The sequence below is a fragment of the Panthera onca genome, chromosome X (assembly GCF_046562875.1).
Source record: "Panthera onca isolate mPanOnc1 chromosome X, mPanOnc1 haplotype 2, whole genome shotgun sequence".
NCBI classification, from domain to species: domain Eukaryota; kingdom Metazoa; phylum Chordata; class Mammalia; order Carnivora; family Felidae; genus Panthera; species Panthera onca.
In genome coordinates this window covers 111904303-111922652 of record NC_138357.1, presented here as the reverse complement: position 1 = coordinate 111922652, position 18350 = coordinate 111904303, and the positions used below count along the sequence as shown (strand labels likewise).

General features: G+C 40.7%; 1 protein-coding gene across 2 annotated transcripts in view; it reads right to left on the bottom strand.

The window, feature by feature from the left end:
* SMPX (small muscle protein X-linked) overlaps positions 1 to 18350 on the bottom strand; it is a 54257-nt gene that overhangs the window by 30079 nt on the left and 5828 nt on the right. For both annotated transcript variants that reach the window (XM_081792447.1, XM_081792448.1), the window contains exons 3-4: positions 7745 to 7831; positions 1454 to 1598 (exon numbers count right to left, since the gene is read on the bottom strand). In XM_081792447.1, coding sequence (XP_081648573.1) covers positions 1464 to 1598; positions 7745 to 7831 — 222 coding nt within the window. In that variant the 3' untranslated portion in view covers positions 1454 to 1463. The remainder of the gene's footprint in view (positions 1 to 1453; positions 1599 to 7744; positions 7832 to 18350) is intronic.

Genomic DNA, 18350 nt, shown 5'->3' with positions numbered 1-18350 from the left:
CAGCATAAACATGACACAAGTAACATTGCCATTACACATGGGATTACCCCAGAGAACATTCTGTTCTCTGTTATGTCTACAGGAGAAGACACAGCAGGGCCCCAGTGCTGTGCCTGTACCTACATGGTCAGAGGACCTCACCCTGACACCCACAGGGAGTATGCCATCCTTCATAAGGCACAGTGGGAGGAAGAGGTGAGGCAGGATAACAAGTAAGTGACAGCACTAACTTTGAAGTCACACCTCTTCTTTACGGTGCATGAAAGAGGGGGAAAATCAGTCTTTCTAGAAGATCCATCTCAAGAATGAGGGCAGTAAGTGGGTATCAATAAGGCTCAACAGAAACAATGGATATGATGCTCTTCACACAGTAAATGGCACATGGTATGTGATTAATAAATGTTTCTAGTGCTCAGGACATGATAGCTGCTCAGTAAATATTGGTTGAATAAATGAGTGACTTGATAAACAAACAAATGAATGAATGGGCAGTCAGCCAGAAAAATACCTGTTTTATCATACCTGAAACTAATACAACATGGTATATTAATTATACTTGAATTAGAAAAAAATAAAATAAAAATAAATTTCTCTGTAGAAGTAAAAAAAAAAATAACTGTTTTATGTTATCAATATAGATTCCTCTCTTCTAAACTTAAACTTCTGCTTAAGGAATGGAACAAACTGTGCACGGCAGGACTCAGTAATGTTAGACAAAGTAGATTTGCTCTCAGGCTTTCACAGGAGAGTTGGAAAGGAAGGCCAGGCCAGTTCCATACGCCCCCTGGTGGCAGAATTCGCAGGCGGGTCCGCATGTGTCGGGTCTGCAGATGGAGGGCAGGGCGGAGCCCTCACCAGAGGGTCATCATTGAGCAGATCCAGTTAAAATGAAAATAAGGTCACAGGCCCTGCCTGCACTGCCTCTTCGGGAGGATGGCAGGTACAGTTTTGCGCCTACCCTTCCCTCATGCACATTTTGAGTCATCACTGGGTCCTCTTGGTCCGCTTTGCACACATCTGGGTTACTGGTTTCAAGGCCTAAACTGGTCTCTGCCCCCTTTACACTTCCAGACCTCCTCAGCACCTTGCTCTTCTTATCCCCTCCTCAGGACTTGCTCGTTACGCTTTGTGGCATCTGGGTGGGGAAACTGAGGCATGGAATGAGGGAAGGCTACCTGGACTCCACAATCAAAAGCTCCTCAAGGCCTCCTCCCAAGCATCCCTCCTCCCCCAACCTTGTCCTCCCCCAACTAAGAAAGGGGTTAGCAGGGAGACATCGTCAATGGCCACAAAGCTTTGCTTTCCCAGAAAACCTCTGCACAATAAAAACCACTCTAAACTGAAGGACCTGACGCTTAATCAATGCTTCTGGAATTCCAGACTCCTGTGGAAAACTTCCTTCATCCATTTTACAGTGGTCTTTTTAAGAGGAAGGAAATAATTTTTCACTCACCTTCTTTCAACTACTGCTCAGCTTTGGGGACATACTTCAGTTCACTTTTAATATTCTGGATCTCTGATAGGTTGACCGCAGGTCCTGGAAATTTCTTCACTCCTGGAATTGGCTTCTTCTCCTCATCCAAGGTGGGAGGAGCACCCTGAAGAGAAAAAAAGAGAAAGAGATCAGCTCACTGAAAAAGGCATTTGGTCTCTCTGTCAAAGGGTAATTCTAGCCGCATTCCTGTGCTGTTGAGACACCCTCAGAGTCCCAAGAAGATCTCCTGAAGTCTGTGGAGGAATATGGAATAAAGTTAGAAGAAGAAAACAAGTAACTTCCACATGACTTAGAAAACACAAGAGTACTGTTCAATGTCTGGTAACTAACAAAAATTATGACTAGTTAGGATTTGTGTTTCCAAGAGAAGCACCTTACGAGATCAAATTTAATTTCGTATCTTAGGATCCTAATATGCCTGAACAGCAGAGATTTGTAGAACGTTTGTGCATGGTTGGCTCTAGCAATGACTTCGTCCAGGAGTTTAACATTTTTTTTGTTTGGGGTGCAGTAGCTGTCAGCCTTTGTTCCAACAACGTCTCCTGGAAGCATAAACAAACTGACACTGACATAAGCAAAACCTTCTCGAATGTGGGTGGGACAGTATGGGGCAAGAGGAGGCCCACTTCTCTCTTCCTGCTTTGGGAACTATTTTAAATTCCTTATTATTTGATGTTTTTATATTGTTGCAGCTTTAAGGCAGGACCACATTCTATACTTTTCTTTGTGGCTCCTCCAGAGCCTGGTATAGACGACATGCTTGCCGATTTTTGTTTAGTTCATTAATCCCAAGAATGTACCATAATGACAAATATATGCCTCTGTGTACATACACCAAACATACATATTAACAGTGACTAAAACAATAAGATCAGTTGCTGTGTGTGGCTCCTAGAACTCCAAAGTCATTACTGCAGTAGAAATTGCTTGTTAGCTAGACGCCTATGCTAGACATGGGGAGCATATTCTCCAGCCCTGGAAGGAAGGTGTTGGAGGAACATTTGATCACTGTGGCAGCCATGAGAGCATGCCTGTCGGATCAGCTTTCTGCCAGGAGGGTAATTCAATAACAGTCCCAGCTGCCTCACCCTGCAACCCGCCTGCTGCACCACGCTGAGGTCACACTTCCCACGGCTGCTCGTGGCCAATGACTGAGTGCCACAGGATCCTAAGGCCAGCCCATTCCTGGGAGACAAGGCTCTTGAGGAGGAACTTCGGCTATAGAATTTTCCTTAGAACAGCAGTGAGATCTAAGAGGTTTCGCTCCAACTCTCTGTCCCACTCTTCTTCACCCACATCATGGTCTAACCACCTTCCCATTTTTCCTTACAAATGGTTTCCCTAGTAAATATTTTCCACATCTCAGCCCACCATTGTCTGCTCCTTGGAGGACCCACTGTTACATGGTCACAATGTGGGACTGGCAGGGCTTCATCTGCTCAGCCAACAACTGAATGAATGATACAGTTCTAGGGAAAAGGAGTAAAAAAATGCACATTTGCCTCTGGTTCAAGCCCTAAGCCCATACTTGTTGCCAACCTAATCAGGCAGCGATGTGACTTGGGTATTAAAGCTAATGCTGTTCTTTGCCCCCATCTGGCTCCTACATCTAGTTCTCAAATTGTCTAGAACCTAAAGGGAAAGGGAAGAGACTGTTTAAGATTCCCAACCTCAAACCAATTATTTTGTAGGCATATCCTTTATAGAATTGCCTATTTGAGGGGTAAGTACAAATATAAAACATTGTACATCTACTGTTCTTCTATGAAGGGCTGATGGGTTTTTTTCCTATAGTCATTTTCTTTGAACCTTGGCACAGTACTGATGAAATAGCTAAGATGTAACCCACACAAAATGATAAAGTAATTCAGTGTAGACTGTGCCTGTTGTAAATATCTGGCAAATAGTGTTTCCTCAGGCTGATGTACACAGTCATAGAATCAGCTTCCTTTTGTCATGCGCACACATTCACCATTTATAAATGGCGATTTAGAAGCAATAATCAAAGCTATTAAACATCCACCTGGAGGACCATGTATTCCAAAATGTTCTTTCCTAGACTTTTGGAAAGAGATTTTAAACAAGGCTATAAAATGGGGTTTTTTAATATGTGCAGCAGTGAAATGAAAAATGTTTCCTCACTTATGAATGTTCTGATGGTGGTTAGGTGGGTAGATCTTAATAAAGAAGCATGAAGAAGAAAACTGTTTCCAATTCTTTCTGTTAAGTTCCTGGGTATGTCACCTTCACTGTGTTTGTAATATCAAAATGTGCTCTGTTGGCACATTTAATATGTAAAGCCAATGTGTATAGTTATGTCTATGTGCAAAGACTTATGTGAACATATACAGAAAGAAAGGATGATAATATTTAATATTAGTCACTTTCAAGTTATTAAAACCTCAGTGCACTGTGTTTTTTTAATAAGGTAAGACTTTCGGCACTTGATTTGGTATGGTCACATATAATAGAAATTATAAGTGGATATATTCAATAAGTAGATATGACATTGACTCAGGAAGGGGTTAATGGTGGTACATATTCTTAACTGAATCTTCTCTCATCTTTTAAAAAATTGGGAATCGATTCCATTTCTTCTATAAATTTATTGTAAGAATTATAATAAATAAAGACATGAACAAGCAGGGTTCCAGATGGCTCCATCTGGCTAATATGTGGTACTTTTTTTTCTTCTGTACGTAGATATTTGAACTGAGAAGGGACATGAAAGATATTCTTTGACTGAGATAAAGAGAGCTTGAGAGAAGGTTTATCAGCCCCTGCACCTTTACCAGTGTCAGGAATGGCTGTTGTCAAGGGAAATGTTCCCCTGGGGTGGGGGGGTTATAGAGTATTTGTAAAATTTGGCAAAATGGTGAACCATTTTCCAGCTATCTTGCCTTCATCTCCCTCTTTACTACCACTCTATTGAGTTTTCCCCTAACCTCATCTCTGTGGGGCAATACAGTCTGATGTGCTCATTCATGCTTAGACACTGAGGACTTAGTAATAACAGCAAACACAATGATAGCTATTCTAAGTTACATATGCTAACTCATTTAATCCTCACACCAACCCTATACATTTGCTATTACTATTATCCCTGTTTTATAGTTGAGGAAACTGAGGCCTAAGGCCAGGAGGGAAGGAGTAAGAAAATTGCCCATAGTCTCATGGCTAGGAAGTGTGAGGCCAGAATTAAGTAGTGTGTTTGCATCTTGTAAAGGGACAAGATGGAGAGGGAAATAATTAACAGAAAGTCACAACATGCTATTTTCTGGCTTAATAATGATGGAATTACAGTCAAAAGAGAGATTTGGGAAGCAGAGTGGAGGCTTGTCAGTACCCTTCAAATCGCTTTAAATAAGCAGCTGCCTTGTCTTATCCAAAAGATTGGCCTTGTTTATTAGGATTTGGCTGCAAGGCCTCTGTGTCAGGCACATGCCAAACTCTGGCTGGGCTGGGCAGACGGAGGGTGTACTCCAGCTCTGTGAGCAAAGCAAAGGGCTCCCAGAGACCATAGGTGGGCTGGAGACCCAGCCAGCACTCGCAGGCCTTGTCAGAGGGCCAAAGGCTGGTCCTGGCTTCCTACTGGGATACAACCTCTTCACGCATGAGATGGGGGAGCTACTGGCTGTGATAGAGGTGGCCTGTTGTGTTCAGGGATGGTATGTTATGATCTCCATTTTATACAGTGCTTATCTTAATGCAAGGCTAGGCAACAAATCCCAAAACTAGGTAAGTAAGCATTTTCAGGTTTGCAAATTAGGTAATTTTTTAAAAGTGTGGTTGTTTATTTATTTATCTATTTATCTGTGTATGTATGTATGTATGTATGTATTTATTTATTTATTTATTTATTTATTTATTTATTTATTAAGAGAGAGAGAACACATGTGTATGCACAGGGCAGTTAGAGAATCCCAAGCAGGCTCCATGCTGTCAGCGTGGAGCGTAACTCGGGATTCCATCCCATGAACCATGAGATCGTGACCTGAGCTGAAATCAAGAGTGGGACACTCAACCAACTGAACCACCAGGCGCCCCTGTATAGGTTATTTTTAATTCAGATTCCATTTTTGCCTTCAAACTATACGACAAAAGGTGGCAAACCCACAAAATCCTACTTAACTCACCTTGTAGCCAAGCCAAGCTGCCTAACTGCTCCCCTTGCAATGTTGTTTCCATGAGAAACTTACTCTAAGGTGCAGCCCAGGCCTTGAGTCATCAGATCCTCCCCTTACCTAAGATCCCACAGGTCCTGAGAGCTCATTTCTGCTCATACAGTAATGGAATACCATTCTCAGCTCCACCCTCCCAGCCCATGAGCTGGGATATAGCCCATGAGAAAGATATACCTCAGTTCCAGAAACACTTCTGGAGTCTCTGGATCTCTGTGGATACCTCACTCCCTCCATCCTGTGAAGAATATTGATTAGCCATTTGTACATGTGGCTGGTCATAAAGTAAGTGTTCACAAACAGGCTGTATCAGTTCTTGTCTATTTTAGAATGTGCTGGAACCATCAGACTGGGGACAAGAGTGAGAGCAAAATGTTTTCCCAACCCCCTAACTGGGACACTTGTGAGGAGGAAAGTACCAATTGTACAAAGAACTGAAGGTCATCTGTACCATAGGGGAAGATGAGATGCAAACCTCCAAAACCACTGTTACATACATCAATTTGGTGAGGAAAAGGGTCAAGCCACCTTCTGAATGACTGCCATGGTAGTGACAGACACGGTTTAGGGAAACACAGGAAGAAAACCTAATTACAGATACATGCAAGTGTGGGAAGAGTTCCGCTGCCCTCTCTTCAACCTCTCCATGCCTTTTTCTTACAATATGCAAAAGAATAGGCCTAGGAGTCCTTCAGGAAAATTGGATAATTAGATCAAATGATGAACAATCATTTATTGAATGGTTGGTAGGCTGTGCTGTGTCCATTATGTCACCGACTCCTCTCAGCAACCCTCTGAGGAAAAGAGTGGATCGTATTTGGCAGACATAGGCTCAGAAATACTTGACCAAAGTCCCAGAGGGAGAGCCCATGATTATGAGTTAACTGGATAGCCGAGTCAGTAGCATCAGAGTTTGAGATTATGTACCATAAGAACAGGGTAGTGCTGGGTTTTTTTCAACTTGTAGTTCAAACTTTTTATTCATCAAAGGTGACCTAGTGGCTGAAATTCCAGAACTTGGTGATATCACTCAAATACTCCCATCTCCTTCTTTGAAAACTTACCTTTCTAATGATAGGAGGCTGGAGCTACTAACTCGGGACCATATCAGGAATTATTTACGGGGGGCGGGGGGAGGGGGAGGAGAAAGGTTAGATGAGGGACAACCAAAGTTTTATTAGGAAACTTTGAAATGGTGATAGGTGTTCTTTGGGGGCAAATACCAAAAAGGTCACCTACAAAAGTTCAAAAATAAGTCTTTTTAGAAAGATAAAATACAGTTAGGTATGCCCTATGGCTTTGTTGAATTCCACTTTCCTTGTCTTCTGCTAAGACATGCTCCAAAACCTGCATTTTTTTTTCAGAATTAGACCTTCCAAATTTCATCAGAAAAGTCACAGTTGGAGAAGAAATACAGACCTTGAGGAAGGTACCCTTCTCTATTTAATGCACTTGTTATGAATTTTAGCCTTCATTTCAGCCAAGTGGGCATGTAAATTCAGAGGAAAGGTAAAGAATTGGAGGAAAAAAAGACAAATTGATAGACTCCCTTGCAAAGTCCTCTTTTTGAAGGAAATACACAGAGATTGGGGCTTTTTGTTTGAATCACAAGTAATTTAATGTGCTTATTACCTACGCTCCCACTGGGGTTTGTCACTCATCAGAAGCTGTACTAAATACATCTTGCTCGGTTCAGAATAAGTTCCAAGTGAGACCTTACCAACCTAGTGACTGTTGCCAGACCAAAAGCATGTGAGAGGCTATGCTCCACCCACCACCCCCCCCACACACACACACACAATCAACAAAGAACATGTTAAATTCAGCATCTTCAAGTAACTGTGCCAAGCCCTTAAAGGGCTAAAGAGAAGTAAGGAGCAGTGTGTTCCATGGCTAAGTGAGCAAGAGGCTCAAAGAAATGTATGTACTTTGTGATGACTCCTTGACCCACATCCATTCATGCCTCCCTTGTCCTGGAGAGCTGACACTCGCCTTGCCTTTGCCCCACTCTAGTCAGGAGTCTGGAGGAGAAAGACAGGGCTGAGCTCTGCCACTAAGTTTTCCTCACCTCCTCCGTTTCTGGAGTACACTCTTTTCTTCTGGGGGGTTGCCCAGCTCCCGGCCGAAAGGCTCCCATGGGGATGTTGATATTTGCCTAAAAGAAAAAAGCAGGGAAGATTTAACTCAAAAAAAAAAAAAAGTAGGAACTTGCATTGACACTTGGAGACCGTAATCACTGTGATAAAAACGCATCCAAAAAGTACATCTTTAAATCTTTTTTCCTCAAGAAAATTGTAATAATGACAGTACAAAAATATGCAAAGGGAAATTTGACTTCCATTTATTACAGATTTCTGGTACTCATCTTTAGGTCTGTGCAGTGATTTCACAATTCCCTAATGGATAGAATTTCAAGACAGTTTGTTCTGGCTGTTGCCCTCCTGTGGCACTTCACATTTTCCTCTCCCTCATATGAAAAAGGAACACATAATGATAGGAAAGGAGGAAACAGCATCCTCAGAAGCCATCCCACCTTAGCCCCTCCTTAAGGTTCCTTCAGATTCACCCTAGGAGGGGTGCACTCACACCTCCTAAACTCCTTCCTCCTTTCTGTAATGTCCTATGGCTTTCCTGGCACTTCTGTGGTCTCTGTGATTGACACTCCTCTACCTTCTCCCCAGCACACCACTGTGTGGGTCAGCACATAAGGAGAGTGCTGGAAAGCCAAGTTCCCTGGTATCACACTTCAGAGATTCTTGTCCTTCATTAAGATAACACGCTAATCTCCATCCCCAGTAAACATAAAACATCTTCTAGTAAACATGAAATAGGCTAAATGTTAAATTATGTGAGGAATGTATACTGACACAGTAATTTGAATCTGGGGTAAAGAATTTGTAAATTTGAATTTTATCCATATTTCATCTGATATCAAAAGGCAAGAATGTTTAATGCAGACCAACCAGGAGCATCACTCACATAAAACAAGCATTAAAACTTCTTTTTTAAGGTAGAACCTAATTTTTTCCACTTAAGATAAAGTGTTGCCTTACGAATAACTGGATACGTGGACTTGAAAAGTTGAAATTGCACTTTGATGTTATGCATCAAAGTGATGCCTGAGCGAAGGAAACAAAATATTTTACTACCTTATGATACAGTTTGGACAATTTGGGTACCATATCCAACAAAATTACTAGAAAGTGTGGTAAGGTCCATTTGGAAATGCCTGATGTGAGCTCTGTTACTAGGGGAATGTTCAACTCAAGACACAGGAAATATACAGGGTCCATGTTCAGGGAACATGGCAGATCTGTGTTCTCCCAAGAGAAGGAAGTGACGTTTTCCCCCTAGGGTCTTTAAAACTTCCTTTTGTACTAGAATAATGCTGATCCCACAGAAAGGAAACAGATCCAAAGGTTTGTGGTGGGTATCAAGAGAGGTAAATCACCATTCCTAGGGCCACCAAGCCAAGAAGTATTTTTGATCAGTGTGTACTATATATGTCAAAATATAAGTGCAACACAATCTTAGAGGAAGCCATTTTGGAAAGCCTAAGGCTGAAACTTCTATGCTATTCCTCTGTTTATTGGAAATATCAGTGGCCTAGAGTGGGAGGAGGGAGGGGCATATGACAAGGGGGAAAATATGTCTTATGCAGTGGCAAATGTGGTAGCATACTTCATGAATTCCAAGATGCACCTCTTTTAATACCTCCAAAATCAAAATGTGTCTTATAACCAATGGTTTCTTAAATATCTAATTGGCATATTTGTTTTCTTTTTTAGCAGGACATAAAATAATGGTATTTTACAATTGATAGTGTCTTAGATCGGATGAAATATCATTAGGGTCCTGAAATAAGATCTAAACAATTTAAGACCTGAAGAAGTTTATCCACATTGAACCAATATCTATCTCCGTTTCTACAGTTTGAATGAAAAAAGGGAAAAGTCAATATAGGGACTTTTGGGGAGAAGGTTAACCGGTTAAAAGTTTTATTATATCATCACTACCCTCACCCATTTATTGAGTATCTACAGAGGGTGTCTTCCTAATAGTGAGTTGAAGTTAACATAGTTTCTGAAAGACTTGATTGCTGAACTAACCTATTTAATGAAGTGTGTATACTCTACAGTAGGTTGTAGTTTTCACTAAAGGAACACATAAAGGTCATCCAGGGTAATGTATTTGGTAAAGCACATGCTATGGGAAACCACCTTTTCCTGCTTAGAGTTTAATTTTAGCAACGCATGTAGCCTCTCCACGGTAAACAGGTGGCTTATGCTAGTGAAAAGAGCCCACTGCAAGGAGTTGTTACAGATTCTCTGTACTTGAAAAAGTGACAACTGTTCTGGGTCTCATCTTTCCCATTCGTAATATGAACATTAGGCTTCATCAGTGGTTTTCAAACCTTTCAGCTATGGAACCCTTCCTTCAAGTAAAGTATTGTGAGAACATCTAAAATGCAAACTAGGTGGATGTAGAGCTGCTCTGGCTAAGGTAGTAGGGAGTCCAGAACCCGATCTGATTCCCCCAAACTCTGGGCCATGACAGGTTCTTTCAAACGTGTTGGGCCCAATCTGACAACCCTTGAAAGAGATCATCCCTAAGTGGATGAGTACTGACATGTATTTCAAACGTTTGCTCTTCCCATTGTTAAGTCGTCTGTCATTTACTTTAAACTAGCATAGACCATGTGATATTTTATATGTTCAGTTTGGTTTAAACTACAGCTCTAGAGAGTTCTATTGCTCTGAGAGTTCATCCTCATAGGGTGGTGGTTGGATGGTAAAATATCACTAAGACCACATTCCCATGATTGCTACCCCAAGTCTTTCTGTTAGTCATATGTCCACCAACACCTGAGGTTTTGATGTTTGAAGAAATGTCAGAAATAAGTGGCATGAGCTTTACAAATGGCTCTTACTGATGAAATTAGAGGTTAGGGTATGTAGATTGGTTAAAATATTTTAGAGACAGTCCCCACCCTGCTGAACAGAATGTAAGAAACTGATAGCCTGTAGATTGCATCTTTAGAGACAGAGCTCAACGAGTGATCCCTAAATGGCTTGTCTCAAGCCATCAATAATGAGGATTTCCAACATGAGTCTTTTATGTGAGGTGACAGTCACTTGGAGTACGTAAAGCGAAAAGAGCTAAGGCTTCGTGGAGCTCACAGACAGCCTGCCTGGATGGTTTCATGCCTGCTTGCTAATGAATGTGTGTTTAACAAATGCCCATACATGTGGCAGAGTTGGGCCTGAGACTGGCCTTCACCTTAACCTGGTGTGATGTTGGGGACAGTAACCCCTCCCCGCATGCACCGTTCACTACACGCTATTTTAGCCACCCCCAAGCCCCGATTCAGCCTAGGTCCTACATCCTCACAACAAACTTCTGAGGTTCAGACTATCACCTTTGTTTCACTGATGAAGAAACTGAGCCTCAAAGACGTTAGAGGATTTGCTCAAGGTCACACAAACAGTCTGAGGAAAAGTCAGAGCCACCTCACCTTAGGGACAGACAGTTTCACTCTCTCAAGCCCTGCTGAAGAGTTCTTTTTACTTGGCCAGAATGAGCTCTAACCACTCTAAAATTCTCTAAACTGGTACAAAAATTGCAGGCTTCCACTTTGAAAATGGCCATGGAAAACGGGCGTGCAAAATGGATAATTCAAAAATAGGTGTCAAAGAAAGGCCACATTGAAAAATGAGCCATTAACTTGCTGACTTGATGCTTTTTAATCTTTAAGGCATCACTCAAAAAACCAGGAACCTAAATGGGTTTTTTGACAGCAGATATAGACAGCATCCAAAGCAGCCCAAGAATGCGTCAATTATCCAGTCATGAACATACACCTGAAGGGAGTGTCAGAAGAGTGCTTTGTAAATGATTAGAGATGTTTCATTAATGTAATTGTAGGGTGGTGATATTTGAGTGACAAATTATACACTGAATTATAGCCATAAGAAAAATTCCTTGTAACTTGAATTTGATAGAAATATGTAGACCTTAGCTCTCTTTTTCATTTCATCAGCCAGAGAATTGTGTGATATTCTTGTTTTTCACCGACTCATTCTGTTTCAACACAAATAAAATACTTTCTCAAGGATTAATTTTTCCATCTGCAAGTTGGGTATGGTATTTGCTATTCAAAATGGATTTCTAATATGAGGTACATTTTTGTGAAAGCAAATGGAGTTTGTCCAAGTCATTGATGTTAGACTTTCTGTATGTTGAGTTGACTCCATATCATTGATGTTACTAGACTTTGTTTATTCTATAAGGGTTGGACTTCCTTCTCTATACAGATTCTGTATAAATGCAAAGGAAGCAGGCTTTTGTTTTTCCTTTTGTAACACATTCTCTTGCATTTCTTTTCCCTCATTAACGTTTGTTCATCCTACACATTTTTAAATATGCCCCCCGATACAGCAAGCCTAGCGCATCGCTTTCCCAAACTATGCATAATTTGTTACATCCTTGAAGTTTGGAATGGAAAAAAATCTACTAGATCATCTCTTGCCAGAACAGGATACAGTTCCCTGATAATAGACCTATCTGATGTGAAATGAATACTACACTTGATCTCACCAGGTGAAGAAAAGTAGAAAGAATTCCCTGTAAGTTAATTCCACTACTCCCTTAATTATTTGTACTGTTTTCCTGCTTGGCTCCAGGTTTTGAGCCTGAGGATTCTGGAAACAGTATTCCCTCCACAGCCACTCATATGTGACTTACAATGGAGTGACATCTTCTTTCCTCAGAGGGTTGGATTTTGATAGCTGCCTGACACTGGGTATTGACAATCCCTATCCACTTTGCTTTCCATAGCCATTGTTCTGCTATCTACCCCTCTCTGTTGGTCCCCACTCTGTTTCTCCTTTTAGTGCTGAAGCTTTTGGAGTTTCCTCTCACTGCATATTTGTTTCAGATGACCACTACTGATTCTATCTTTAGTTTTCAAAGGTCTCTAGCCACTCCTGCCAGAATCTATAGCCACCCCACCACGTCATCCTCCCAGGGCACAGGCAGAGGAAACCCCACAGGGCTGCATTTTTCAGTATTTCTTTCTGCACTTTCCTATTCTTAGTGTCCTGGGCCTCTCTGAATGGAGCAGGATATGACATTTTGAGATTTCTAGCATGTTCATAGAATCAAAAAGAATGAAATCTTGCCATTTGCAACTATGTGGATGGAACTGGAGGGTATTATGCTAAATGAAATGAGTCAGTCCGAGAAAGACAAAAATCATATGACTTCACTCATATGAGGACTTTAAGAGACAAAACAGATGAACATAAGGGAAGGAAAACAAAAATAATATAAAAACAGGGAGGGGGGACAAAACAGAAGAGACTCATAAATATGGAGAACAAACAGGGTTACTGGAGGGGGTATGGGAGGGGTGATGGGCTAAATGGGTAAGGGGCATTAAGGAATCTACTCCTGAAATCAATGTTGCACTATATGCTAGCTAATTTGGATATAAATTTTAAAAAATAAAATTAAAAAAATAATAAAATCTAAAAAATAAAAGCAAAAAAAAAAAAAGAAAGAAATAGTAGATCCATGATCAAAGAAAAGGCCTTGATTATACATTAGAACAAGTGGCAAATGAAGGTTCATTTTTACTTTTAAATTTAAATAAAATATTAAAGGAAGATATGTATCATTATATTATTTGTATCTTTAACCACTGTATTTGATTAATGGACAAAATATGGGTGGTTATAGTTTACTCCCTTGTGCCAAGGACACATACTTTTTAATACTAGAAATACTTTTTAGTATTTAGTATTTAGAAATACCGTAATACTTTTTAAACTAGAAATCCTAGTCAGGAAACAGAGTCCCTGACACCTGTCTGTAAAGACTTTTGTTGGGTTGTTTTTTTCTTCCATGAAGCCTTTATTCCCTGGGAAATGAGGAGTGAAAGATCAATGATAACCAGTGGTGAAGGTAAAAAAATATTAAAGCTTGGGGCATCATGATATTCTGTTCTACACATGGGTTGGGTAGCAACAGACAAGTTCCCATAAGAAGCCACACACTCACTAATGATGCAGCATTCATATAATCATTCCTTTAAAATATATAATAAAAGAGTTAGGTTTTGTTTCACAAGCAGCTTAGTTAAGTCAATTAAGCAGAGAGGTGGTAATGCAGTGGCCATGACTGTTTTTACTTTGAGACCATGTGTGTCACCGAGTCACTTTGTACTTTTCACTCTTAGCCAACTAATGTTTAAGATGACTTTAATCAGGGTATGCTATTAGCTTCTTCCCTAAAATGCTGACACTATTTCTGAATGTCACTTGAGCTCTTTAAAAGGCAGGACCTGGCATCCATAAAATGGCAATTGTCCCCTGAGGTAGCCTTGGTACTTATGATTACCCTTTAGATGGTCCCACCCACCCCTCCATTCTCACTCTCTGTGCCAGGGTTGGGGTGGTAAGTAATGAGACAAGAGCATGTTGCAGAGAGCTTCCACACATGGGCTTTGGGATCACATGACTTGAGTTCAGGTCCTGACTCTCCTACTTACAAGCTGCGTGATCCTGTGTGAGTTCTTTCACTTCTCTAAACCTTCCATGATAATCCATGGGGATCTCACTGTACTATGCCAAGTATATAGTAAACCCTTAATAAACTGTGACTATTATTATCATCCTAATAAGAAACCTTAGAAGTTATTCTCAGGAAGTTCATAGACTATTAGAAGCTGCACAGAGGCTGGGAGTCCATATAATGCAACATCCTCCTTTTGCATATCATGAGGACCGGGGGGGGGGGGGGGTGAAGTCACAGAGCAGAGCTACAAGTAGGGCACAGGTCTCTTTTCCATTCAACCATGAAGCTCTCTGATCTCATGAGAAAGGACACATAAAACTCAGCTCACTTTGATCAATGGTGGAGATAAAAGCCAGTGACGACCCAGAGAACATTGGCTCTGGGTGAGCTGAGGCCCATGGTGATTTCCAAAGGGAGTGTGTTCAGGAGGAAGGGGAAGGACAGGCAGGTGCTGCCAGTGGCCAGTGTCACTTGGTCTCATTAGAGAGACTTGCTGAGCAGATCACCGATAGGACTGGATTTCCCACCAGCTCTAGCTTTCCCCACCTGTCATCTCAAATTCTTTCATCTGAAGGGACCAGACCCACTATGCTGAGTGTGCTGATGTTACCTTGGTTGCAACTCCATCCCCATCAACAATGGGGTTTAACAAGCAGCCTGGAGAGTAAATAACCAAGGTCAGCAAACTATGGCCCATGGACCAAATCCAACCTGCCACCTGTTTTTATAAATAAAGTTGCATTGGCACACAGCCACACTCAATTCATTTATGTAATGCCTATATCTGCTTTTGTGCTATAATGGCAGAGTTGGGTAGTCAGAACAGAGACCCAATGATGTGCAAATCCTGAAGTATTTACTAGTTTGCCCTTTATAGAAAACATTTGCCAACATCTGGGATACAGCCTTATAGCTGCTTAGGAGACAGAGGCCCTGTCCAGGCAAAGGAAGGATCAACTGACTCCTGCAGGATATTTTTATGTCCCTGGCATAAATGTGATTGCATTAATACAACTGAAAAGAAATGCAGACTTATATAGAATCCCCTTATAATTCAAAGCCACCTTTTCAATGTGGATATGAAAAGACAACTGTCCATGTCCTCAGAGGTTAGGCCTAGTTCTGGCCTCCCTTATTAATCTGGGGCATGGGGGAGATGGAACCAGCTGAAAAGAAACCAAGGCTATTCCATGCACTACTTGGAGAGTTAAAAGAGACTTCTCTTGGGGCACCTGGGTAGCTCCATCGGTTGAACATCCAACTTCAGCTCAGGTCCTGATTTCATGGTTCATGGGTTCAAGCCCCACATTGGGCTTTGCACTGACAATGCAGAGCCTGCTTCAGATTCTCTGTCTCCCTCGCTCTCTGACCCTCCCCCCCTCTCAAAAATAAACATTAAAAAAAATTAAAAGGAGAGATATCTTTTAAGGAATTGTGTGCTATAAACCAGGGCCTTGCTATTCATTATTTTATTCATTATAACAATCCATAACATGTCTGATGCACACAGATGCAATAGTTCAACTATCTAAATGCCCACCTGTTGTAAGTATAGCTGACAGTGGCTTAAATTGCTCAATTCAGACAAAATAGAGATCTAAGACATTATTTTTTAGAAGTTTGTGCTGCAAAATACTATCCTGCAAAATACTCATTTAAAAGGTCCAGTATATTTAGGGATTCCTGGGTGGCTCAGTTGGTTGAGCATCGGACTCTTGATTTTGGCTCAGGTCATGATTTCATGGTTCATGAGATTGAGCCCCACATTAGGCTTTGCACTGACAGCATGGAGCCTGCTTGGGATTCTCTCTCTCCCTCTCTCTCTGCCTCTCCCCCACTCATGCTTTTTCTCTAAATAAATAAACATTTTAAAAATATAATAAAAAATTAAAGGTCCAATATGTAGAAAACTTTGCATACATCATCATTTTCTTGGAAATACATGAAGCCATTACCAAGTTATGGACTCTGAAAAATTCTGCAGCAAAGATCCTATTCAACTTTGCTTAATGTAGTATTTCCCAAACATTTTATCATGGAATCCTTTAATTAACAAAAAGCATCCCATAAAACTAGTATTCTAAGAGACAGACTTTGGGAACTGTTGAACTAGATGATGGTGGTGATATGATGATGATAATGATGATGATGATGATTGATGATAATGGCTAATATTGATTAAGCAATTATAATAAGCCAGATACTGGCCTGAGTATTTACATGTATTAATTCACTTAACTCTCTGAGCAAACTATGAGACCAGTACTGTTATTAATTCCCCACTTGATAGATAAGGAAACCAAGGCACAAAGAGGATGAACAACTTGCCCAAAGTCACACAGCTAGTAAGGCCTGGAGATTATGAGCTCCTCAAAGAGAGGAATCGGATATCAGTTCATCTCTGCATGACCTGCACTTTGCACAGTGCCTGTCACAAATTGTATACCCAGGAAATGACAGTTGAATTGGAAATAAGATCCTGATAAAAAGGAGAAGCAGAGCACCTGGGTGGCTCAGTCGGTTGAGTGTCTTACTCTTGATTTCAATTCAGGTCATGATCCCAGGGTTGTAGGATCAAGCCCCACATTGGGCTCCACACTGAGCATGGAGCCTGCTTAAGATTCTCTCTCTCTCTCTCTCTCTCTCTCTCTCTCTCTCTCTCTCTGCCTCTCTCCCCCACTCGCACGGTCTCTCCCTCTAAAATCAAAAAAAAAAAAAAAAACAACTTCAAGGGGTGCCTGGGTGCCTCAGTTGGTTAAGTATCCAACTTCAGCTTGGTCATGATCTTGAGGTTTGTGAGTTCAAGCCCTACATCAGGCTCTGCACTGACAGCTCAGAGCCAGGAGCCTTCTTCACATTCTGTGTCTCCCTCTCTCTCTCTCTCTGCCCCTCCCCTGCTCGCACTCTCTTTCTGTCTCTCAAAAATAATAAATAAGTGTTAAAATTTTTTTTAATTTAAAATAAAAAAGAAGAAGCAACTAGAATGTGTTGATTAGAACATTTAAGATCTTTAAGTGGTATTTAAACAATAAAAGCATTCCCTCATCATTTGGGGTTTCTATTTGTTCCAGACAGGACTGTACCCTAAATAACGTTACTATAAACTGTTTTACATAGTGTAACCATTTTCGTATTTTATTTAATAGACCCTACTTTAGGTTAATGCAGAAATTATAGAAAAGTATCAGATAGTGCAGATCCTATTTAGCCACAAGAAATAATATTTCATTTGAAGGTGCCTTAAATTAGTCTTTTTGAGTGGCATAAAGTATATTGAAAGAGGCAATATCACATCCATAAGAAATCACTCTATTGCTTTTGTTGGTAGAGTGGATGGAATTTTTTAAATGCAGTAAAATAACAGCTACTGAGAATAGTCAATAGCAGCTTTTTAAATATTACAGACCTAAAAAATATATCAAGGTCAAAATTAGTAGATAAAATACTGGTGAATTTTCAGTGTAGATGTGAGGGAAGCTAGAAAGCACTAAGGAAGAAAAATCAACACACTTTTAGCTTTAAAAGGAAGAGAAGCAAAGACAGCCTGAGAGAAGACTATGTTTTTCTGTCCTGCAAAATAAAAAGGAAATTTTTTTTAGCACTTTGGGAGCTTTAAATGTGCTGTTTAGCACTTTGGGAGCTTTAAATGCAGTGGTTAAATGGTATTATTTCTCATCACGTTAACATAGAGCATTCCTGAATGATAATTATTATGATAATTGTCACTTAATGAGGGCTTACTATGCTGTTTTAAGCAACTTGTATGTGTAGCTCTAGGACATGAGGACATGATAATAACAATTATCCCCATTTTACAGATGTGGAAACAAAGGCAGAGAGATGAAGTAGTTTTCCCATGATTCCACACTGGTATGGATTAAGGATTCAAACTCCTGTAAAGAAGATTCAAAGGCTCCAGGATGCCCACAGATCTGGGAGGCAAAATAAATTCAAGGTATGTCAGACACTCACTAGGTGGACACAACAGGGCTAAACGTGGCAATGCGGAGTCGGATCCTTGCCAATAGGCTCTTTCTTGGTAGTCTGTTCTATGACTGGTTTCCAGAGGTTGTAATACATCTTTCCACTTAAGAAGC